This window comes from Kogia breviceps, chromosome 8 (assembly GCF_026419965.1).
Source record: "Kogia breviceps isolate mKogBre1 chromosome 8, mKogBre1 haplotype 1, whole genome shotgun sequence".
NCBI classification, from domain to species: Eukaryota; Metazoa; Chordata; class Mammalia; order Artiodactyla; family Physeteridae; genus Kogia; species Kogia breviceps.
Window position 1 is genome coordinate 57,754,322 of NC_081317.1, and position 25,744 is coordinate 57,780,065.

Consider the following 25,744-nt stretch of genomic DNA (forward strand, 5'->3'; position numbering starts at 1 on the left):
TACGGGATTCAAAAGCTCTTTACTCAAAGCTCTTTCTGGTTACTATTACTCAAGATAAAAGCTCTAGAACAGCCCTAAGTTAATGGGCCAAAGATCAAAATGCTGAAAATGTTAAAGTCCTGGCAAGTATACAATTGATGAGAACTCTTAGATGAACTCCAGCATTACTATTACATGTTACTGAACAAAAAATGAAAATGTCACCTAAAGGGGGATAAAGCTTTTAAAGATGACTATTCATATCTGCAATACAATCCATCTCTTTCTATGCGTTACACCATGATATATTAAGTTTTTTCTTAACTAATAATGAATATTTATTTTTTATTCTTATCTAGTGAAATGGTAGAAAATTTAGAAATGAGCATATACTGACTTTCCTGAGTTCATTAAGTAAGTGATAACAACAGCAGCTAACATTAATACTGTATTTAGTATTAAATGTGCTACAAGCACTGATTTAAGTGTTGTTTTAGATCTTTTGCCTACTCATAAAAAGATTTCCTCATGCTTACATATATTTCTTAAAGCTACAAGTATAGCTTAGCTGTATGATATATACGTAACTATCAGAAAAATTTGTATGTGTAGGGAAGCGAGCCAATATTTACTGAGGATCTACCAATATGCCAAACACTGTATCTTTGTTTAATCCTCACAACAATCCTACAATGTAGGGAATTTCACCTACATGTTACAAATACTGAAACTGATGCTTAGAGTATTGTGTGGGTAATAAATAAGAGTGCCAGAAAGCACCCCCAAGTCTGCCTGACTCTAAAGCTATATATGAGGAGAAGGAGGTGATGGTAATTGAAGCAGGTACTGGAGCAGAGAGCTACTTCATCTGAGGACCCAGTAATGGAGTTTTGAGAATGGACCAAAATAACAAATACGGAGACCAAATAAGAACATCAAGAACAAAACAGTCAGAGACAGAATCAAGTTAGGTTATAAAGTAAGAAGCAGGGATTGGATAGTGCAAGAATGTATTGGAAACATGTGAAGGTAGGGTTTGGAATGACTGTTGCAAGCAGTCTTGGGATGCAGTGGGTACAGGCTGTTTGCGTGAGTTGGATGTCTTTGATTCAGAGGGGGAATGGAACTAAAGTAACAGTACATTTCTATTACACAAAAAACTCATTATATCATTTAATTCATTAAATATATGTACTACACATGAGGCCTATTCCTCAAATCAAAATAAAGCAAAGATTTTTTACTGCTCTTCCCCCTTAACAAGGTGTCAAATTGCTAGACATCCTTCAAAGACTCCTGAAAACATTTCATCTTCTCAGTATCTTCTTCTAACAATGTTAGGCGGAATGAACTCCTCCCTCATCTATGTTCCCACATACTTTATACATGCCTATTTTTAGTATTGATATTTGCTTATGTGACCTTTCCCTTGCTAGAAGAGGAATCCACAAAAGCAGAGATCATGTCTTCACCTTCATCCCCATAAGACAGCTAAAATGGTAGACAAAATCCAAAAATGTCAGTAATTATATGAAACTTAAATGATCTGATCACCCAATTAAAAGCCAGAGATTGTCAAATGGATAAATACAACAAAACCAACTATATCTTTCTACAAGAAACCCACTGTAAATATAAAACATAGGTTAAAAGAAAAGAATGGGAAAAGATATATCATGCAAACCCTAGTCAAAAGAAAGCTGGAGTTAAAAAAAAAAAAGAAGTAGAAGAAAGCAGGAGTATGAAAAAGTTGTGATAATTGAAATTATAAAAATGGACAGTATAGTGGACAGGGTCAAAACCAGACTGTGGGAGGCCTATTTTAAGAAGAGACTGAAACATATTTAAGTCATTCCTGTCTTAGAATTCCCTGAATCCTCTGAACACTCCACTCCTATTTTTCACACTTAGTAGCTAAATCTTTGGGACAGATGTCTAAATTCACTTCTTTTGTTCAACTTCCACTAATTTCGCCACCTCCTGCTGAAAGAGCCTTTGTTAAGTTTACCAAGGGCCTCCATGCACTAACTCCAAAGGCCATTTTTCAGTCCTCATTTCACTTGCTTTTCAGCAGTATACGACACTATTGGCATGTCACCCTTCTTGAAATTCTCTCTTCTCATGGCACCATACTTTCCTGGTTTTCCTCTTCCCTCTTTGCCTGTTCCTTCACAGCTTCCTTTGCAACGTTATCCTCTTGTACTCAGGCACTATATGCTGGAGTTTTTCAAGCTTCATTCTTAGGCCTTTTTCTCTTCTTACTCTATAAACTGTCCCTATGTAGTCTCAGTCTTGCTTACAGCTTCAAGTCCTACCCATATAACAGTGACTTGAAATTGTTATCTCCAGCTTGGCATCTTCCTTGAATTTCACATCAAGCAGCCTTTGTGACATCTCCAGTTGGATCTCTCAGTGGCACCTCAAACTTAACATACTCAAAATTAAACTCACAATATCCCCTCCTGTTCCATTGTTTCTCTCTCAGTAAATGAGATCATTAATCCATTTCCAAAAGCAAAAAAACCTAGGAATTGTTTGACACACCACTATCTCTTGTTCTTCACATTCAATTTTTCTTCACACTACAGCTAAAGTGATCTTTAAAAAAAAGCAAATCCGAGCATATCACTCCTTCTTTAAAGTTTTTCAATGACTCTTCCTTTGCTCTCAAAACAAAGACAACAAAGTCTGACCTCTGCCCTTTTCTCCAGACCTTTCTTATCTCAGATCACTCTTGCCTTTGCTCTCTTTATTCCAGCCATACTGGTTTTCCTCAATTTCTTCAATTTCTTCCTCCCACCACTGAGCCTTTGTAGATATCTGCGCTCCTCTCCTCCTGATCTGGAACACTACTCTCTTCCACCCCTGGATACCTTATATCCAGTCTTCAGATATTAGCTTAAGCATCACTGACCCAGAAGAGGCTTTACTGATACCTTAGTCTAAGGCAGGCTCATTTCTTTAAAAAAAACTGTTATACACTTAAGTTCTTTTTTTTCAGTGCACTTATCCTCGTAAGTAATTACACATTAATTAGTGTGATTACATGAAAAATATTTACTTTCACTATTAGATTTTAAGTTCATGAGAGTGAAGATTGTCTGTTTAGGTTCACATGACATCCCCAGGACCAAAACTAAGCCTGTTACAGACCAGATGTAGAATAAATATTAAACTAATGGGTGGAGAAAAGAATTAACAAACAATAATACAAAGAAGGCAGAGCTCAACTAAGGAGAGGCCAGAGAGCCAACAAAGAAAAGTCGATAACAAGAGAAGCAAAGGAGATGAGTATTTAAAGAATGGGGCTTCCCTGGTGGCGCAGTGGTTGAGAATCCGCCTGCCGATGCAGGAGACACGGGTTCGTGCCCTGGTCCGGGAAGATCCCACATGCCGCGGAGCGACTGAGCCCGTGAGCCATGGCCGCTGGGCCTGTGCGTCCGGAGCCTGTGCTCCGCAACGGGAGAGGCCACAACAGTGAGAGGCCCGCATACCGCAAAAAAAAAAAAAAAAAAAAAAAAAAAGAAGAAGAAAGTAGTTGAAGCCTCATATGTCTGAGAAAGATGAAAGGAGATGAGAAGGAACCAATGGATAAGCAGAGCAAGCAGAAAATTATTGGTGACCTTTAAGAAAATAGTTTCAGTAGAATGAGCACATAGAAGAAGAAAGTATAGACTGCTTTTCAAGAATGTGTCAATGAAAAGAGGGGAAGACAGGCTGCAGAAAGGGCAGAGAGCTCAGCCATGGGAATATACTGATGGTGATCATAGAGCAGGAGTTACATGCTCAAGGTTACAATAGGAAGCAGAACAAAATGACACAGTTTGAAACTGAAGATGTTATGTTAGTAAACAATCTTTTCCTGTGGTGCAATCCAATTACTTTCTATAAATATAATGGTAATAAAAATAATAGCTAACTTTTTTTGGATTATTCACTAAGTGCAAGGCAAAGTGCAAAGTACTTTAAGACTTCTCATTACCTTTTTTTTTTTCTTAGATTCTATATATATGTGTTAGCATATGGTATTTGTTTTTCTCTTTCTGACTTACTTCGCTCTGTATGTCAGACTCTAGGTCCATCAACCTCACTACCAATATCTCAATTTCGCTTCTTTTTATGGCTGAGTAATATTCCATTGTATATATGTGCCACATCTTCTTTATCCATTCATCCGATGATGGACACTTAGTTTGCTTCCATGTCCTGGCTATTGTAAACAGAGCTGCAATGAACATTTTGGTACATGACTCTTTTTGAATTATGGTTTTCTCAGGGTATATGCCCAGTAGTGGGATTGCTGGGTCGTATGGTAGTTCTATTTTTAGTTTTTTAAGGAATCTCCATACTGTTCTCCATACTGGTTGTATCAATTTACATTCCCACCAACAGTGCAAGAGGGTTCCCTTTTCTCCACACCCTCTCCAGCATTTATTATTTGCATATTTTCTGATGATGGCCATTCTGACTGGTGTGAGATGATATCTCAATGTAGTTTTGATTTGCATTTCTCTAATGATTAGTGATATTGAGCATTCTTTCATAGGTCATGAAGAACTTAGGGATAAGACTGGAATAAGGACACAGACCTACTAGAAAATGGACTTGAGGATATGGGGAGGGGGAAGGGTAAGCCGTGACGAAGTGAGAGAGTGGCATGGACATATATACACTACCAAACATAAAATAGCTAGCTAGTGGGAAGCAGCCACATAGCACAGGGAGATCAGCTCGGTGGTTTGTGACCACCTAGAGGGGTGGGATAGGGAAGGTGGGAGGGAGGGAGATGCAAGAGGGAAGAGATATGGGAACATATGTATATGTATAACTGATTCACTTTGTTATAAAGCAGAAACTAACATACCATTGTAAAGCAATTATACTCCAATAAAAATGTAAAAAAAAAAAAAAAAGACTTCTCACTAGACCTCCCAACATCTCTATTTGAGAGTAGTATCATTATCCTCATTTTACAGATGAAAACCTGAGACCCAAGCCACCTGATTAGCAACTGACAGAAGCTGAATCAGAACCCAGATATATCTGACTTGTACGACAAGTCAGATATACTATTAATTGGTTAACCCGGTATCTATTCATTCCTCATTCTCTTGTCCCCTGACTCATTATAGCTCAAGGTGGCCACACAACCCATTTCCAGCTGATGGAATATAAGTGGAAATATGTTTGGAACTTCCTTGGAAGGCTTTTTCTCTTTTAAATATATAAACATTTAAATATACATTTAATATCTGTTATCTATTAAATTTATATTAAAATTTCTAAATATTTAAAAAATAAATGTATGGTATAAATACTTAAATATTTTCTAAATGGAAAGCCTTGCAATGCTTTATCATATATATAAAACAGGTATTGCTGGGCCATCCCATTCCTCTGACTTGAATGTGATTCCAAATCCTAGAGCTGGCTTCCATCTTATGACAATCAGGGAGTGGCAGAGAAATTACAGAGAAGCTGAACTACTAAACCAATGACAATAGCCACCTACTTCTAGACTTCTTGCTGTATGAGAAAAAAAACTGTCTTAAACATGTTACTCAAGTTTTCTGTTATTTACACTTGACTGTACTTCTAATGGATGTAATTCCAAAGCCCATGCTCTAATCTACCAAACTATATCACCTCTCATCTATGAAATTAAAAGATTAACCTTTCTCAGAGTTCTTAAGTAGTTCAAGTTCGAAAATGAGTAGTACTTAAATGTCTTGAAAAATAGAAATTAGTATACAAATTTATTATTGTTTTCAAAACAGTGATTCTCAACTAAGGGAAGAGACTGGAGAGCATATATCCCATAGAAACATGGGATTAGGCAGCAGTGTCCTAGAAGGACACATTAGAATCTCATGGGGAAAATTTTCACATTACACACATTCCCTTTTGAGAATCACTGCCAGAGTGAACCTCCTCTTACTAATAAAATGATGAGCATATCCTGTAAATCTGTTCAGAAGGTTGAGAAGTGGAGCTTTATTATGATAGTGGGGGATATTAAGCACACCTCCATTAAGACATCAATAGCTTAATAATTGGTAAAAAAATTTTTGAACCCATGGGAAACAATCCCACCTTACCAAACTTTCTCAGAACATAAGCAATTATTTTTATATGAATAACAGTAATAAATAACCAATAATGGTATGACCCAACAAAGCTGACATAGTATAATATAATAGTAACCAATGGGATCAGAGAGTTAGTAGGAAGAAATGTAAATGTGTTTCAGAGAAAGACTAGAATGAATTACAAATACTTACTCAAATCTTTATAAAGGTTTCCTCTTCATTTTGATTTCTCTTATTTGAGGTCAAATTTACTACTCTTTCACTAAGAAATTAACAAAGTAATTTTAAAAACTGAACTCAACTGAATCTCATCTCAGGTCCCAAATAACTAGTTTGTTCATTTATTGGATTAGGTCCCAGTATGTTTCATTCAATGACCATTTGTTGAGTACCTACTGTGGGTCAGACTATTCTTGGCACTAGAGTGCCTTTACAGCTGTGAAGAAAATAACCAAAATTGCTTGTCCTTATGGAACTTATATTCTATGAGGGTAAGGAGCAAACAGACAAAAAGCAAATAAATAAAATACAATATATGTAAGTTGGTAAGTGCTATAGTGAAAAAAATAAAGCAAGGAAGGTAGAAGGTAGATAGGCAACATGGGGTGAGAATGAGACAGGGTTTGTGGGGTGGGGGAGGGTTAGTGGTTGCAGTTTTAAATACCATGGTCATAAAGCTTTCATTCAGGATGCTGACACTTGAGCTACGACCTGAAGGAGCTGAAGAACCAAACCACAACTATGCATCTATTTGCTTTAATGCTAACTCTTTTTCTGTTGAATATATCATTTGAAATTGGTCATTAGCTAAATGGCAAAATGATACTGTTTTTCCTTACAAGTCACCCAGATCCATTTTAATCAAACCAAAAAGGGAAAAAAGACATTCTAATTATTGGTAAACTTCTGAATCTCACTGTTGAGATATGTTGACATATCTGGCTTTTGAGGAGAAAGTTTAAATGTGTATTTTATTCCTTTATGTCACAAATATATTCATTTCTTGATACTCCCCAAACACGTATTTCAAATGTAGAAAATTTTGTTTAGTCTTAAATGAGCCCAAATTTCATCATGGGCTAAAATTTTAAGACATAAAATGACTGCTGAAACTGAATTTTAATCATATAGATGAATCACAACATGCATCTTTAGCTGGGCATGTATTATGGATAAGACTAGCTTTCTACAGAGAATAATCACATGTTCTAATTACCATTTTGGTTATACGCATAATTAATAATATTCTGTCTTAATGGGACACACTGAATCTTCAGACAGTTGCAAGCTTTAACTATGCATACTGCCAAATCCAACTGTCAGCTGCACTGCCAAACACAAAGGAATCTTGATGTAGTGTTTTAGCACTGATAACAATATGCATATCTTTATACATAATACAATGGAAAAATTAATTGCTTTTCTTCCTTCAAAATTTTCTCCACACCTAATAATTTTACGTTGCTTGATTGATCACTCACCCTAAATTATATATACTGGTGAGTGATCTTATGAACAATAAAAACATGAATGTAAATGTGACCCAAGATCCAAAGAAGAAAAAAATATTGTAGGACTTACTGATTGTAAACTTTCATTTTCACGTAAACAAGCTGTGTGAAGTTCTGATTTCAAGGTTGCAATGTGACTTCGATGAGATGTCATTTCCTTTTCTAATGTAGCAATTCTAGTGCTTGCAAGCTGGTAGACATCCACGAAACTTTTAATCATAGCCTTAAGAAATAAAAATAATGCCACATACAATTCAAATAAAGTTGTCCCCAAAGGAGAATTTCCATAATTTGAAAGCAAAATCATTAAAATTTTAAAATAAACAATTTTTCATCCTCCTTTAAAATAGTAAAGCTAAACCTCACATTTTATATTGGGAACCATGACTATTTTAAGAAAGTTTGGGAGAAAATAATTGAGACTTTTTTCCAGAATATTTATTTAAATAAGGTGTACTTTGATCTATTGTGCTTAAAATTTAGAATGCAGTTTTTAAAGATGGCACACTTATTACCTTTGTAAAGTTAAATTCAAGTTGCAATTTGACCTAAATTTCAATCTTGTACGCAGGCCTCTCACTGTTGTGGCCTCTCCTATTGCAGAGCACAGGCTCCGGACGTGCAGGCTCAGCGGCCATGGTTCACGGGCCTAGCCACTCTGCGGCATGTGGGACCTTCCCGGATCGGGGCACGAACCCGTGTCCCCTGCATTGGCAGGCGGGCTCCCAACCACTGCGCCACCAGGGAAGCCCCTAAATTTCAATCTTAAGACACACAACAGATGGATATATAAGCAAGATATTTCAAAATGAGCTCAGTAAAATTTTCAAACCACCTAGAAAACAAATGTTTTGAAACAAAAGCTTAATTAATCCTATGATTTTTTAAGAGTAAATAATATGATTCCTATATTGTAAGAAAAGCATAATTATTTTCATTCATATAACAGAGGAACACCCTTGCATTACACTGGATATAATAAATTAAATAACATAAGCAAGTGCTGGTAACTTTTTCTCTTCCCTAAGTAGTGTAATATTTGGGAGAATTGTTGGGCCTCTGTGTCACAGTTTAATCATATTTTGTAGACTTTTGCTTCTAAAGCAAGCTGTAGTGAATTTTAAGTCCAAGAATACTATTACACCTTTGAAAGACTAAAAAGTCTTTCAAAATACTTCAAATACAGTAAAGTAATATCAAACATTTCAAAGACATATTCAAATATAATTTTATGTTATTTACAAGAAAACCATGTTCCAACTGCAGCCACAACTTAGAACAATGGTAGACAGTCTGAAAATTTCCAAATTATATTCAATCTGAAGAGTCTGGTTTGAGAGAGCTTTAAGAAACTAGATATTTGGGCAATTCTGAATGCATATGAAATAATCTGGTGAACAAAAAGTAAGAAACAACACACAATGTCTGAGAAACAGAAGTAGGTGAGTTATTTGTAGTTAAAAGAAAAGTCATAGCTTTTTGCCTAACAAATTCCTATTTGCCCTCAAAAACCCAGTTCAGAAACCACCTCTTTAAAGAAGGCTCTTTTGAGCCCAAAGGCAGTGTTAACTTCTATTCTCGTTCTCTGTGGGTCCGTCATGCTTGCTTCTACTATTGCATTTATTGCTTTGGCAGAAATGCATTAGTTTACATGTTTATAGTCACTACACTAAGGAGCTACCTAGGCCAGATATTCTGCCAAATCTAATAATCTTTGTATCTTCAGGGATGGTTTGAATGACTGACAGGAAGGAAGGAAGGAAGGAAGGAAAGGAGGGAGGGAGGGAGGGAGGGAAAGAGGGAGGGAGGGAGGGAAGGAGGGAGGAGACAGAGAGAGACTGGAAAAGATGAAAAGCCACATTAGTCATATTCAGTTTGGCAAAAAATACCTTATAGAAAAGGATGAAGATACTTGGGAAAATATAACCTTAACACTCCAGTGAATAAATTACTACCCATACTTTATTCAAAGTCGAAAAAAGAAGCAAAAGCATAGCTGTAGGCATAAAAAAATGAAGTACACAAAAGTTCATTCTATTACCCAATACTAAATAAGCATGGTACAATCTCATGTTTGGGAACATCTCACATGTCCTAACATTCCTTACCTTGAGTCATTTCAAGGTAAGCTGAGGGTTAATACTAACACAAAATATGTCCCTGGGTTTCAAAAGTAGATAAAAATCAGAAATTACAAAATCATATCTGTTTCTTCCTACACCGAGTCTCTCTCTACTTCTGTAAACTCATTTATCTTCTCCACTGAGATGGTGGACCAGGAATCACAAGTCCTATTTTTTTCTGGTTCTCATGCTGCCACTTACTTAGCTTTATCTTGTTGGGCAATGCCATGTCATCTCTCTGAGCCTCCACCTCCTCCCTCCACAAAATGGGAAGAAAAGTCAATTTTTTGCTTATTTCTAAAACTGTTGTGAGGATCAGATAGTTAAAAATCTAATACAAAGCCATTCTCTTAACCATTCAGCTACATTGCATCTAATATTAAAAAAGCCCTCTAAAAATGGTAAGCTAGTAAATTTCATTGTAGTATTAACATTGTTCTATTTTTAAATTCTCCACTAAGATCTTAATGAGACAATCTGTGATAGGTGGCTTGTATACATGTGTTCCTGTTATATAAGGACCTAAAGTGCATAAAATGCATGAAAACTTACATAAAGGCCTTATTTAATAAAACAAAGAAAGTACTCTTCTATCAATAATAGGCTCCTGGATTAGTATCTCAATGTAAGTCATAATAGAACTGGCCTCTAACATAAAAAATTTCAACAATTAAAAAGTTGTCCTATTTCTTAAATTTGGAGAAACACATTTCATGAATTGTCACATACATGATATTCTAAAAGGAATTATAATATAAAACGTATTCCTTCAAATCTCTTTTTTAAAAAATAAAATATTTTTTGCGAAGTTATATCTGAATTTTTATGTGATGGATGGAACAGAAGTCATAATTATTTTGGCTCCTTCCTTGATCTGCTTTTAATAACTAAATTCTAATATTCAGTACAGTATTAAGAGAAACCACATATTACTTCTTTATAACATTAAAAAGAATAAAATAATAATCTACTTTTTTGCTTAGGATTTAGAGTCTTAAGCATTTAAAATCTTTAAAGCAGCATTTGAGAAATGAAAGCAATTTTCTATAACACTTACTGTATAGGATATTTTTTTCAGAGCAGCAAAGGTAAGGTAATCAATACAGAAAGTATGTTTCATGGAACTAGTGTAAGTAAAATATACTACATGCTTCTAAAATGAAAACCTCCTTCAGAACTGAAAGGTAGGGAGGAGTGTCAGTGAAATCGCAAAGCTATTCAAAGAAACCACAGCTCTTTTGAAGAATAAAGAATGTTAACTTCCAGTATTAAAAAGTGATTCAAACTATGTTATAAAGGATGCCAGTGAAAAATCTAACTCTTTAATACAAAAGAAAGGTGCCAGCTTGGTAGAAGAAATGGAAATGACAGCTGGAATCAGGTGAGGGGGTACGAGGAGGAGAGAGTGAGCATCTCATGACCTCTCTATCAATCTCCTGAAGTCTAGCGCTATACAATACCCCTCACTCCTGTATTAAAACATCACACCTTTTTACATTAGGAAACAATGACAAAGCAGCATGATACTGTGAAAAGCAAGCCCAGCACTTGAGAATTTATCCCATGTCATCTTTGGCCCTTGGGATTTTGACTATACCATGCAGTGAGATCTGAATCTCAGTAGGGTTTATCTAGTTATATGAGAAACAGAACAAAAACAGTTTCTGGACAAAAATAGCCTTTTGTTTTAGAGATAATCTATTGTGTTTATAATCAGCATAACAAGATGAGAAAGTTCAAACATATAAAATTCCACATTCTATCTATTTCAAGGAAAAGCATAAGTATTTTAGAATACAAAAAATTCTGAGATACAAACAGGTGACTGTCACTTAAGTACTAGTATATTATTTATATAATTTGTTATGTACATATTATGTAGTTTAGACTGACTTCAAAATTGGACTTCAGGGAAAGTAGGAGCCTTGGGAAGCTGATGTTAGGAGAAGGAGCAATTAGTGGAAAATGTCATAAGGCCTAGATGCCAACAAAATAGTAAATCTTCTATTTATATTTTTGAGTAAGTAATTGGAAAGCAAAAACCTCTGACATTTACTTTATATTTTGTAATTACAGATATAATTCATTTCTATATACTATATAAAGTAAGTATACCATGTAAAATAGATATACCAGATATACCAAATATGTGAAATATAATAAATCCCCATAATATGGGGAAAATGATTCCTACCTTACAAAGATTTGTGGGGATTAAATGAATATTAATTCATGAAAAGACCTTAACTATCTGCACACAGTAAACACTGAGGTAAATGTTAGCTATAATAATGACAACGACATCAAACTAGGAAAATTACTATTTTAACTCATAAAAGAAAGATTCAATATTTCTGAGGGGTATTATTGGACATATAAGTATTTTAAATACAAGTTATTCTACATATTGAATATATTAAAATTCTTTCAAAAATAAAGAATTTTAGAGGCTAATGAATATTTACTTCCTAACAACCAAACGTCCCATTGATAATAAAAGTTACTATTTAAAGAACAAAATAATGCCATTTGCAGTGACATGGATGGACCAAGAGATGGTCATACTGAGTGAAGACAGAAAGAGAAAGACAAATATCATACGATATCACTTATACGTGGAATCTAAAAAAAGGGTACAAATGAACTTAACTACAAAATAGAAATAGAATTACAGATGTAGAAAACAAACTTATGGTTACCAGGGGGTAATGGGAGGCGAGGGATAAATTGGGAGGTTGGGATTGACATATACACACTATTATATATAAAATAGATAACTAATAAGGACTTACTGTATAGCCCAGGGAACTCTACTCAATACTCTCTGATGGCCTATATGGGAAAAGAATCTAAAAAACAGTGGGTATATGTATATGCATGACTGATTCACTTTGCTGTACACCTGAAACTAACACAACATTGTAAATCAACTGTACCCTAGTAAAAATTTTTTTAATTAAAAAAATAATTTAAAAATAATTTAAAAATAATAAAATAAAAGTTAATATTTAAGATGTCTTTCCTATGAATGAAAGTCTTAGAATGATAACATTCTCATAGTTTTTAGTATCAAATTTTATTCCTTGGCACCTGGAATTAAAGGAAAATTATTTTCTTCATTATCACAAAATTACTCTGTAAGGTTGCTCATTTAGTTGACTTACTTTCATTCCAATATTTTATAAATGTAGGCATACAGCAGAGAATGAGGGTTAAAGGGTCTCTTACTAGTAGTCTGCAAATAGCAACTATGTCCTCCAGTCAAGAGCCAGTCTAAGATCTGGAAATGGACTGTTTAGTTTGGATGTTTGGTTTCTGGCCCTGGCCCTAAATACTATTCACCATGACATTCCAGTACAAAGTTATGTAGGAAAGACTCAATCGGGATGGCAGACTGCCATCCACCTCCTTGCTTTACCACACAGAGTTGCATGTGTGTGTGCGTGCATATGCAGGCATCAAAGCTGATAAGAATGCTTTCAGCTGACAAGAATTCTGAGGAATCAATAAAGAAGAGAAAGTAGAAGGGGCCAGAAACAAAATTTTAGAGAAACCCTATCCAAAACACAAGCAAGAAAGCACTTCTACAAAGGTGTAACCAAGTAGAAGTGGGCTTGAAACTAAGCATAAACAGCTATGAGAGGAGGGAGAGGGCCTTAACTTGGCTTTATCAGTAGCCCTGAAACCTCTTACTCTCAACAAAAAGTTATTACTAATGATTGTTAGTGAAAGAAATATGATTGGATATGCTTTACAATTTAAAAAATCTTGTATAACTTTTTGTGATACAGGTATCCCTGCTCTTCGAAAGTTTGCCTTAATTCACTTTCACGAGAGACCTGCATTTGTACCTGTTTTCGCTAACCGAAAGAAATCCAAAGAGGATTTTCGTTTTTACCAAAAAAGGCAAAAAGCAAAAGCACTGTTTGTTTGCAGAGAGCCCTTTTGGAGGCAGCGCTCACCCAGAGCAGTGAGAGTGGCCCCTCCAAGCTCCTTCCTCAGGAACTACTCTCAGCATCTCAGCACCAAGTCCACACAGCTTTGAACTGTGTCTGTGAGCATCTGTGCTGTGTCTCCATCTATTTTGTTCATCCATTAGCAAGATGGGGCCTAGGGTAACTGCTCCTTCACTAAACACCATTTTAGCTTATGACAGGTTTTATAGGAATGCTCTGCTTTTGGATAGTGGGGAAACCTGTTTGGAAGTCTAATACTGAATCCTCACCCTGACCACTCCCATGACGTGGTAAATAGGGAAGATGCACTTGGAGAAAGTACACCACTGGTTGTGTTTATTAAATCATGACATGCATGTTTCAATCCTATCGATCAAGTAAATGAAGTTTTAATTGGAATTTTGGCTAAAATATTTCCAACTTCCCTGAATTAATCAACTGTTCTTTAAACTAATATATGTCCTGTTTTTAAATTCTTAACAAAAATTCAAACACATTTTGTGGTTAAAAAATTTTGCTTCTGAACTTTTTATGTGTATACACATATATGAATTTTTATAGATTTAGATCCATTTTAGAAAAATTCCAAAATTCTGGAAACACTTCCAAACAACTATTTTCATAATGCTCCATAAAACTCCTTCAATAAAGCAGTTCATTTTTAAAAAAACTTCTTGTGACAGAATGTGTTTTGTCTTGGCTTCTTTAAGAAAAAATTTATAGATAGAATGCTTTCGATAGCCACTTGCCATCAAAGAAAAGGTCTACAGATTTGGAACCCTTTTCTTTATGTTATAGAAAAGTACATAATTAACACTCAACTTCAAGAGTAATTTGAATCACTTTGTCACAAGAAAAACAGCAAACCTTATATAGAAGATTTTAAAGACTACCTCTTATCTCATTGTAAACTATTGTAAAGACAACACTATGAAAAATAATTTAATCCATAAATTACTTAACCATACAGGGTACATAAGAGTTCATGGTGAAATACAAAGAAATTAAATAAACAAGTGAGGACACCATTCTCAGCCCTGCTGCACTGTAGAATCCTTCCACCTTTTCCCAAAATACCTAAAAGGAAATATTAATGTCTAAAAAATGGACCAAGTGATGACACCAGTGCTAATCCATATCAAAGAATAAAAATTTTATCTCTTACTTTATTAAAAAAAAAAAAGGGAGAGTCCATTGTCTTGCATACACACTGGGATGTATTCAGTCCCCAAAGTGAGTTAAAATGGAAAAAAAAATGGAGACTTCCATATATAGATTTTATTTTATATTCTATTTAGTTCTTTTAATACACTACATTTTTTAGAGCAGTTTCAGGTTCACAGAAAAATTGAATGGGAAGGACATAAATTTCCCATATACCCCCTGACCCTACACACCCCAAAACATCCCGCACTAGAGTGGTAAATTTGTTACCATCAGTGAACCTACACTGACACATCATCACCCAAAACCCATAGCTTGCAATTGTGTTGACTCTTGGTGGTGTACATTCTATTGGTTTGGACAAATGTATAATGACATGTACCCAGCATGGTAGTATCACACAGAAGAGTTTCAGTGCCCTAAAAATTCTCTGTGCCTACTCATTCTTCCCTCCTCCCCAACCCCTGGCAATCACTGATCTTTTTACTGTCTCCATAGTTTTTATATTAACTTTTTAATCTTTCTTTTAAAAATCTTTTAGGGGCTTCCCTGGTGGTGCAGTGGTTGAGGGTCCGCCTGTCAATGCAGGGGACATGGGTCCGTGCCCTGGTCCGGGAAGATCCCACATGCCGCGGAGCAGCTGGGCCAATGAGCCATGGCCGCTGAGCCTGAGCATCCGGAGCCTGTGCTCCGCAACGGGAGAGGCCGTGACAGTGAGAGGCCCGCGTACCACAAAAAAAAAAAAAAAATCTTTAAAAATCATACCTTTAAAATATTCTATTTTTTTGTTTTATGTTATAGAGCTTATTTAACAATAACACAAGTATACAATTTATAAAGGTATAAATATACATACATACATATATTGGAGATACTAGTTCAAAAATAAAAGTAAGCAATCAACAAGTATGGAGAGCACTCCTCTGCATCACAGGGTGACTGAGCTAGGCAGCTCTTCCCCTACTGGTGTGAAGGAGAGTGGCAACAGCTGTGTTTGTGCCCACAAACCAAAACAGAGAGTGGCCTAGAGTCAGAAGGGCACAAGTTGCTGGAGAGGGTGTGAAAAAAGGGAACCCTCCTACCTGTTGGTGAGAATGTAAACTGGTACAGCCACTATGGAGAACAGTATGGAGGATCCTAAAAAAACTAAAAATAGAGCTACCATATGATCCAGCAATCCCACTCATGGGCCTATATCTGGAGAAAACCATAATTCAAAAAGATACATGCAGGCGTCAAGATGGTGGTGTGGGAAGAGGCTGAGTTAGTGTCTCCCCACAACTAGGGTGCCTGCCAGCTGCTGGTGGGGGACCCTGACACCCAAGGAGATGGGAAGAACCCCCAAGTGAACCAGTCACTCAAGTCCAGGAAGCACAGAGTCCCATACAGGATAAACACTAGGAAAAATACACCAAGACAAATATTAATCAAACTAACAGAAATTAAATTCAAAAAAAAAAAATTAAAAGCAGCAAGGGAAAAACAAAAAAAATAACATACAAAGGAATTCCCATAAGGTTATCAGCTGATTCTTCAGCAGAAACTCTGCAGGCCAGAAGGGAGTGGCAGGATATCCTTAAAGTGATGAAAGAGAAAAAGCTCCAACCAAGATTACTCTACCCAGCAAGGGTCTCATTCAGATTCTACAGAGAAATCAAAAGCTTTTCAGACAAGCAAAAGCTAAGAGAACTCAGCACCACCAAACCAGCTTTACAACAAATGCTAAAGAAACTTCTCTAGGCAGGAAACACAAGAGAAGAAAAAGACCCACAAAAAAAAAACCCCAAACAATTAAGAAAATGGTAACAGCAACATACATATTGATAATAACCTTGAATGTAAATGGATTAAATGCCCCAACTAAAAGACACAGACTGGCTGAACGGATACAAAAACAAGACCCATATATATGCTGTCTACAAGAAACCCACTTCAGACATAGGGACACGTACAGACTGAAAGTGAAGGGATGGAAAAATATATTCCACGCAAACAGAAATCAAAAGAAAGCTGGAGCAGCGATACTTGTATCAGATAAAATAGACTATAAAATAAAGATGTTATAAGAGATAAGGAGGGACACTACATAATGATCAAAGGATCAATCCAAGAAGAAGATATAACAATTATAAATGTTTATGCACCCAACATAGGAGCACCTCAATACATAAGTCAAATGCTAACAACCATGAAAGGAGAAATCGAAAGTAACACAATAATAGTAGGGGATTTAACACCCTACTTACACCAATGGACAGATCATCCAAACAGAAAATAAATAAGGAAACACAAGCTTTAAACGACACAAAACACCAGATAGATTTAATTGATATTTATAGAACGTTCCACCCAAAAGTGGCAGAATACACTTTCTTCTCAAGTGCACATGGAACATTCTCCAGGATAGATCACATCTTGGGTCACAAATCAAGACTTGGAAAATTTAAGAAGACTGAAATTGTATCAAGCATCTTTTCTGACTATAACACTATGAGACTGGAAATCAATTACAGGAAAAAAATCTGTAAAAAGCACAAATACATGGTGGCGAAACAGTGAACTACTAAATAACCAAGAGATCACTGAAGAAATCAACGAAGAAATTTAAAAATACACAGAAACAAACAACAATGAAAACATGATGACCCAAAACCTATGGGACACAGCAAAAGCAGTTCTAAGAGGGAAGTTTATAGCAATTCAATCTCACCTCAAGAAACAGGAAAAATCTCAAATAAACAATCTAACACTACACTTAAAACAATTAGAGAAAGAAGAACAAAGAAAACCCAGTCAGTAGAAGGAAAGAAATCATAAAGATCAGAGCAGAAATAAATGAAATAGAAATGATGAAAACAAGAGCAAAGATCAATAAAACTAAAAGCTGGTTCTTTGAGAAGATAAACAAAATTGATAAACCCTTAGCCAGACTCATCAAGAAAAAAAGGAAGAGGACTCAAATCAATAAAATTAGAAATGAAAAAGGAGAAATCACAACTGATACTAAAGAAATACAAATGATTATAATAGACTACTACAAACAACTATATGCTAGTAAAATGGACAACCACGAAGGAATGGACAAATTCTTGGAAGGGTAGAATTTTCCAAGACTGAGCCAGGAAGAACTAGAAAATATAAACAGACCTATCACAAGTAATGAAATTGAAACCATAATAAAAAATCTTCCAACAAACAAAAAAGTCCAGGACCAGATGGCTTCACAGGCGAATTCTATCAAACATTTAGAGAAGAGCTAACACTGACCCTTCTCAAACTCTTCCAAAAAATTGCAGAGGAAGAAACACTCCCAAACACATTCTATGAGGCCACCATCACCCTGATACCAAAACCAGACAAAGATACTACAGGGCTTCTTTGGTGGCGCAGTGGTTGAGAGTCTGCCTGCTGATGCAGGGGACACGGGTTCGTGCCCCAGTCCGGGAAGATCCCACGTGCCTTGGAGCGGCTGTGCCCGTGAGCCATGGCCGCTGAACCTGCACGTCCGGAGCCTGTGCTCCACAACGGGAGAGGCCACAACAGTGAGAGGCCTGCGTACCGCAAACAAACAAACAAAAAAAGCTGGCAAGGGAACAGATAAACTGAATCTCTCATACAACCTGGTGAGAATGAAGAACGGTACAGCCATTCTAGAAAAGTTTGGCAGTTTCTTAAAAAACTAAGCATCCACTTACATATGGCCTAGCAATCACATTTCTAAACATTTATCCTAGAGATCATAGCTTCATATATAATAGCCAAAAATCAGAAACAATGAAAATGTCCTTCAATGGATGAATGGTTAAACAAATTATGCACATCCATACGATGGATACTAGTCAGCAACATAAAGGAACAAACTATTGATAGATGCAACAACTTGGATGGAACACAAGGGCATCATGCTGAGTGAAAAAAAGAGTCAACCTAAAAATGCCACATTCTGTAGGACTGCATTTATGTATTCTTGAAATAACAGAATTATAGAGACAAAATATTTAGTGTTTACCAGAGATTAGGGCTGATTTTGGGGGAGGCGTTGATATGTCTATAAAGTGGTTAGCTGGGGAAGATCTTTGTACTGATGTAATAGCACTGTATCATGATCACGGTGGTTGACTACACAAATACACACGTGATAAAATGTCACAGAACTATACATACACATTGTAGCAATGTCAATTTTCTGGTTTTAATATTGTCCTAAAGTTATGTAAGATGTAACATTGGGGGAAAATGGGTGAAGGGTACATGGGGATTTCCTTCCTCTGTACTATTTTTTTTTTTTTTGGTACGCAGGCTTCTCATTGTTGTGGCCTCTCCCATTGTGAAGCACAGGCTCTGGACGCGCAGGCTCAGCGGCCACGGCTCACGGGCCCAGCCGCTCCGCGGCACACGGGATCCTCCCGGACCGGGGCACGAATCTGCATCCCCTGCATCTGCAGGCAGACCCTCAACCACTGCGCCACCAGGGAAGCCCCCCTCTGTACTATTTTTGTAACTTCTTGTGAAGCTACAATTATTTCAAAATAAAAAGGAGAGAAAAGTGTGTGTGTGTGAAAATAAAAAGGAGAGAAAAGTGTGTGTGTGTGTGTGTGTGGTATGCTAACATTTAACTAAAAAGAGGATATATATATATATATATATATATATATATATATATATATATATACACATATCTACATATATTTTAGAAACAAACTTTTTTTGAAGTTTAAATGGTAGCTATTATCTGGCAAAGGCCTGGACTAGACTAACCTGTCTCCTGCCCCTAGCTCCTAGACTCCTTTATACAGATACTTGGATTAAACAACCTAGCTTATCACACTCAACCTGACAGAGTGTCAGACAACTGTCTATATTTGCTCGCTGACTGGCAAAGCAGTGCCAGAAGGAGCCATAGTAGAGCCTGAGGTATCAAGGAAGTCAATGCAATCTTACTCAGTGCAATATGCACTCAGCCCAACTCTCCACTCAAAGTCAACCCCCCATCTGCCTCAAAGTAGCCCAAAGAGGGAGGTGAACCCACGCTGTACCACCAGAATCACCAAATGCATTGGAATGTATGGGGGTCAGTAAAGCCTAGGCTTGACCAAATCTTTGCCCAAGGTGCTCTCACCTCCTCTAGAGTCCCATTCTCCAAGGTTTACCAGAACCCCAGTTTTAACAACAACAATTACTATGTGCCAGACACCACATTATGAGCTTTGCATATTTTTCCAGTTCTGGCAATAATCCTGTAGGACTCATCTCATCTCTATTTTACAGAACAAGAAACTAAGGCTCAGTGATGCTAAGTACATTACGCAAGGTCCCCTAGCTAATAAAGAAAGGAACTAGGTTTCGAATCCATGTCTGTCCAATTCCAAAGCCTATGCTTATCCTGCTTATCCCATGTGTTGCAAGCTTTCCAGTTTGCTTTGGACTGGTTTAGTGGTTTTTTTTGCTTTGTTTGTTTTGGCTATCTATCATACAAAGTTTCTCAGTTAAATCAGCAGAATTAATCTAGGCTTTCCAAGTTTCACAAAATTATGCAGATAGTCTATCACAACACTCATTTTTGTCAATTTAATTCATGTTTTCTCCTCTACTGACTGAAAAGGGTACAAAAGCAAAGCCCTCTTGAATTTTGCTATGAAATCAAGATTTTCAAAGATCTCAAACTCATTAATAATTATTATACTACATTGACTCTGAGCTACCAATTTTTGCTTATGTAATGGAAATATTTATTTCAAGCAAAAGAACTTCAGATGATATTTTCTTGGGGACTTCATTCATTCTGTAGAATGAGTTCAATAAACATTTCTAACAAATTAATGAATCTCTATACTATCCAAATATGTCACATAATTTCTATACTTCCCCCAAAGCATCTTTTGATTCTAGAAAAAATGTAATAAGAAAGAAGGTTGTGGGATTATTTTAATGAGAAAAAAATTAAGATTACAAATTATGGCAACTTTCCTATTATCCACACAACAGAAGATTACTTTGAAAAAAGAGAGAAAATTTGGAAGACAACTTCTAGTGAGTTTAGTTGACTTATATACATAAAATGACAATGTGCTGTGCATCTCTCAGCAGCCTGACTTAAGGATTCAATAACATCAGTAAAGGACTTTACAAGCAAAATAAGACAGTGATATCCCAAATCCTACCCACACAGGATTAGCTCATGACTCAAATTCTCATTCTGAATGAGATCTAGGCATATTAGATATATGTAGAGAAGGGAAGGGATTCCAAGGAATTATATTTTCATTTTTTGTACTAAGACTGGAGGAGGCCTTTATCTTGCCATATCTGAACATCTTCCTGGCAGAAAAATGACCTTTCCTTTATGTAGAAACTAGAATTTTGGTAAACCTGGTTTTCTTCCCCATCTGTCTCATACAAGATGTTTTCCCATTCCTGGGGAGCCTACTTTTGACCGTCAATGTGCTAGGGGTTTGTGTGCATGTACTGGAATTACTATGTTTCCTTTAGAGACTGGTCTGGGGCACTGATATCCACTTAAGATTGTGTACTCCTACTTATTTAGTAGAGGGAATGGTTAAAATCATGTGTAACTAGATACTTAATGTAATATGCACACAGATACTGAAATGCTTTTTAGTGATGATGGTGACAATGATAAGGATAGTAAATGCGTCAAGTAATTAAGTAGAAGAAAAAAATTTTTTTTGCAAATGCACAACCTCCTTAAGTCAAGCACAACTAAAGACAAACAGCATAAATTGACTTAATGTGGTGTTGCATATAGTTCAGGTATGTTTTTGTTGGTGTTATTTTATATAAGAAAAAGAGAATCAAAGTTCATTTTCTCCTTTTCGCCATTTGAAGGGACCCTAGACTTGACTTACCCCAACACTCAAAATTTTTACTGGCACCACTTTGAAGGGTGTAAATATTGTAGCTTTTCAGGTATGAGAAGGAGCCTCATGGGAAACCATATTCAGCAGAGTTGCAGAATACTTTTGCAGCAGATTTTTTTAAATGATGTTTGCTTTGTATCGTGTTTAGACTCTCAACTTCTTTTCTGGCCTCCACTCAACCATGGCATATACAACTTAAACGTGCCAAAAACAAGACCAATTCTTTTTCAAATATTTTATTTCCAACCTGAATTAAGGCCAATTTGAGGCTAAATGCAGCATCTAGATTGATAGTGATTACTACTCTTATTACGCTAAAAGTTAATGTAAAGAAAGACCAAAAGGATAAGAAATGACATGTTGGTTTCCTTTAAGAACATGAAAAAGAGATCATCAAAATAATCAGAGAATGAAATAAAGTTCCTCTTGGAAACTACTGCATATGGACATATAATATTATATATGTCCATAATATAATAATAATAATAAGGACTATAATAATAATAGCAATAATAAATTCCCTTACCTTAGGGACTTAAAATTTTAAGTAATATACAAAATGCTCATTATATAGGTAAATTATAGAATTTATTAATGTGTTGCAAAACAAGTCCTGACAAACTGAGAATAGTTTAGTTAGTGAGTAACACAGAAATAATTGTGGGTCATAGGAAACCATGAAGAAACTTAACTTCACTACCTTAGCTCTCCATCAGAAAAAATATATATATTATTATAGTTACCATTTCTTGGGAACCTACTATGTCTTGACATCATTGTGAGTTTTACCATGGAGATTTATTAGCCTGCTTTAGATTCTACTGACATATAGATAAGACTTAGTATGGTATGAGTGTAAAAAGGAATATTTTGATTTAATGTAATGGTGTGAGCTGGAATTCAGGAAGTCTGGCTTTGTCCAAATGTTAAAACCATAACATCTGGCACTGATATGTGGAAATGTTTATATAAACTTTTGATAACTAAGAGTATATTCCTTGGAGATCACTGTTACTTTGACTATTCTCTAATTCTTATCAAGTAATAGATACACCTTTGCAGGATAATTTAGACTCCTCATGAAAAAGAAGGGCATTTTCTTGCTATATTAAATAAAGTATATGAAAATCTGAGCATGGTCTGTTTTCTGTGGCAAACATGCATAATCTCTAATCTTTACACTGTCTTTGCAAAACAGGAATTACTTAGCACAATTTTACATATAAAACTACTGATGTTCAGAGTCCATAAATAACTTTCTTAAGGGCACATTGTTAACAATGTGAAAATTGAAAAATCAGTTCATCTGATTCCAGGCTCCTTGCTCCTTTCTTTTATATGCACACAGCTCTGCCTCTTAAAAAGCTCACAATAGAGAAAACTCCAGTTCATTAGTTAATGTATTCAACAAATATTATTGAGCAACTATTATGTTCCAAGTGCTGAAAATACAGTGCTAAAGACCAAGCCCTGCTCTCATGGGTCTTACATTCTAGTTAGGGGAGGATAACAGACAAATACATTAGGTCATGTGCTAGGGAGGAAAATAAAGCAGGGCCAGGGCTATAAAGTGTGAAGGGAGAAGGGAGGCTAGTTTAGTTAGTGATGAGAGAAGGCTTCCATGAGATGACATTGAAACAAAAACATGAATGAAGTGAAGGACTAAGCCTCATGAAGATCTGGTGTGAGGCACACCAAGTAGAGGGACCAGCAAGCACAAGGCCTCCGAAATGGGACTGTGCCTCCTGTGTTCAGTTACAGCAAAAAGGCCAGTATTGCTACACATTCATTGCTACAGACTCAGTGAGTGAGGCGGAGACCATTGGGAGATGGAAGTTGCAGAGTCAGGCCTAAGTCGTGAAGAGCCCAAGGGCAACATGAGATGGTTGGAGTTTATTTTAAGGTTGATGGGAAGCCATTTAGCTGTATGTGAAGAGAGGAGGCAAGTGCTGATTCCCATTTGTTAAGTTGGGGCAATAATACATTTTAAAATTTCATACTGAAACTGAGTGGATAAAACACTAATAGAGGAGATTATCTCCTCCAAAAAGACAGCACTCTTCTTCTTTAAAACACTGTTTTTGAGGAGGATGTAAAACGAGGTTAGTGATACATTCAGGCCCTTTCCCAATCTTCACACTCCACAAAGGCTCATAGCCTGCATGTTGGCCCTTGACAGTCCCCATATGAGTGCTTGTTTTGTTCCTCTTGTATTAGGAACTAACATTTGGGGTTCTTTTTTTTAAACTCCTCCTCCCTGAATGTACATTCATCCTCTGTCATTTCAGTCATCTGTCAAGCACAGGGCTGCATACAGAGCAGGAATGCCATACTCACTTGTTAAGACTGACAATTAACTACATGTAAGATGGTATGGTTCTTCATTTTAGAGTTAGTGAGACCTTCAATTTCTGTAATAATGTGGACAATATTGAGAGTGCCTATTTATCCAAATTCAAAAGCTATTAGAAACTTAACAAAGGGCACCTTATATTCCAATAATCTCTCTCTGATTGACACTTTTTGGAGACCAAAGTGATAACCAGCACTCCCCATTTGTCTGTTCCGTAATCAACCTACAAAGATCCAACTGCTTTAATCAAATTTGAGCAGTGTAACAAAAACACATCCTAATTTTGATCTTTTGTGGGTTTAGTATGCAATTTTTTTAAGGAGTGGTGTTAATACAAAAAGAAAAGTTATAGAAATAAATTACTTACAGGGCTGAGAGCTAGTTGCTCACAACCAAAGAAAAACTGCCCAATCCAGTATCTCAAAACCAACAGCTTTCAGAAAGTGCACTTGATCTAAGCTAGTGATAAAGAGTAAATACGTTAACACACACACACACACACACAATGTTGAACACTCATCTTTCCTCCTTTCACATAAAACTGTTAGCTTTATGAATCTCAGCAAAGGACATCCATTAGTGTCTTTATGTCAATTTGTACGAACATGCTAAAAAACCACTTAGTTGGAATTATAAGAATTTAATGCACTTGTTTGTGGTTTAATTAAATGTAATATGAACAATTTTCAATATACCTAACGAAAAGCAATCAGTAAAGAGAGAGAGAAAAAATTTTAAGAGCTCTTTATTAAGAGTTAATCTTTTATTACCATGATCCCATTCTGATTCTGATATATATCAAATTGGTTTGGGAATCTACATGCTTTAGTCAGGGTTATCATCCTTGAATAACTCCTAAAATTTCTATTCTATGACAAAATTCATTGAAGTATATTAAACTATATCACTCTGAAAAAATAGTTACTATACTGTTTTAAGGACAAATTGGTTCTAAGGTGCTTTCTGATTTCAACTAAATCAATGAATTTATTTTTTGTACATTATGAAGGGACAAACAATAAGAAACCCAGCAGAGACCATAATTTATTCACAATACCACTGAGCTTAATTAACTGAAAAGAATCCTACCAATCATTATATCTCAATATAAAAATAAAATAAAAAATAAAGCTATAACCAATCCAATAAATCAATAAATACTCTCAAATGATATTTCCATTTTCCCTCTATAGAATAACTAGATAACTTTGACTCAAAGGCCACCCTGGGGCTTCCCTGATGGCCCAGCAGTTAAGAATCCACCTGCCAATGCAGGGGACACGGGTTCAAGCCCCGGTGCGGGAAGATCACGCATTCCGTGGAGCAACTAAGCCCGTGAGCCACAACTACTGAGCCCACGTCCCACAAGTACTGAAGCCCACGCGCCTAGAGCCCGTGCTCCGCAACAAGAGAAGCCACCGCAATGAGAAGCCCGTGCACCGCAATGAAGAACAGCCCCCGCTCGCCGCAACTAGGGAAAGCCCGCGCGCAGCAATGAAGACCCAATGCAGCCAAAAATAAATAAATAAATAGATTAAAAAACAAAACAACAAAGGCCATCCTGGTTGCTAAGACTCCTCGCTCCCAGTTACCTCGCTCTCCTTACCTAGAGTGTGCCTAGACTCTAGGAAAGCCAGTTTCTTCAGACCCTTCAAGAGTCTGCATTACCTTACCCAGTGGGAACAAATTAG

At 36.2% G+C, this 25,744-nt stretch overlaps 1 protein-coding gene across 11 annotated transcripts in view; it reads right to left on the reverse strand.

Moving 5' to 3' along the window:
- The window catches only part of CCDC171 (coiled-coil domain containing 171), a 345,966-nt gene that overhangs the window by 37,604 nt on the left and 282,618 nt on the right, over nucleotides 1-25,744 (reverse strand). For 10 of the 11 annotated variants that reach the window (XM_067041467.1, XM_067041472.1, XM_067041468.1 and 7 more), the window contains one exon: nucleotides 7,650-7,802. The exons of the other annotated variant lie outside the window; for it this stretch is intronic. In XM_067041467.1, the coding sequence (XP_066897568.1) occupies nucleotides 7,650-7,802 (153 nt within the window). The remainder of the gene's footprint in view (nucleotides 1-7,649; nucleotides 7,803-25,744) is intronic. 11 annotated transcript variants of the gene reach the window in all.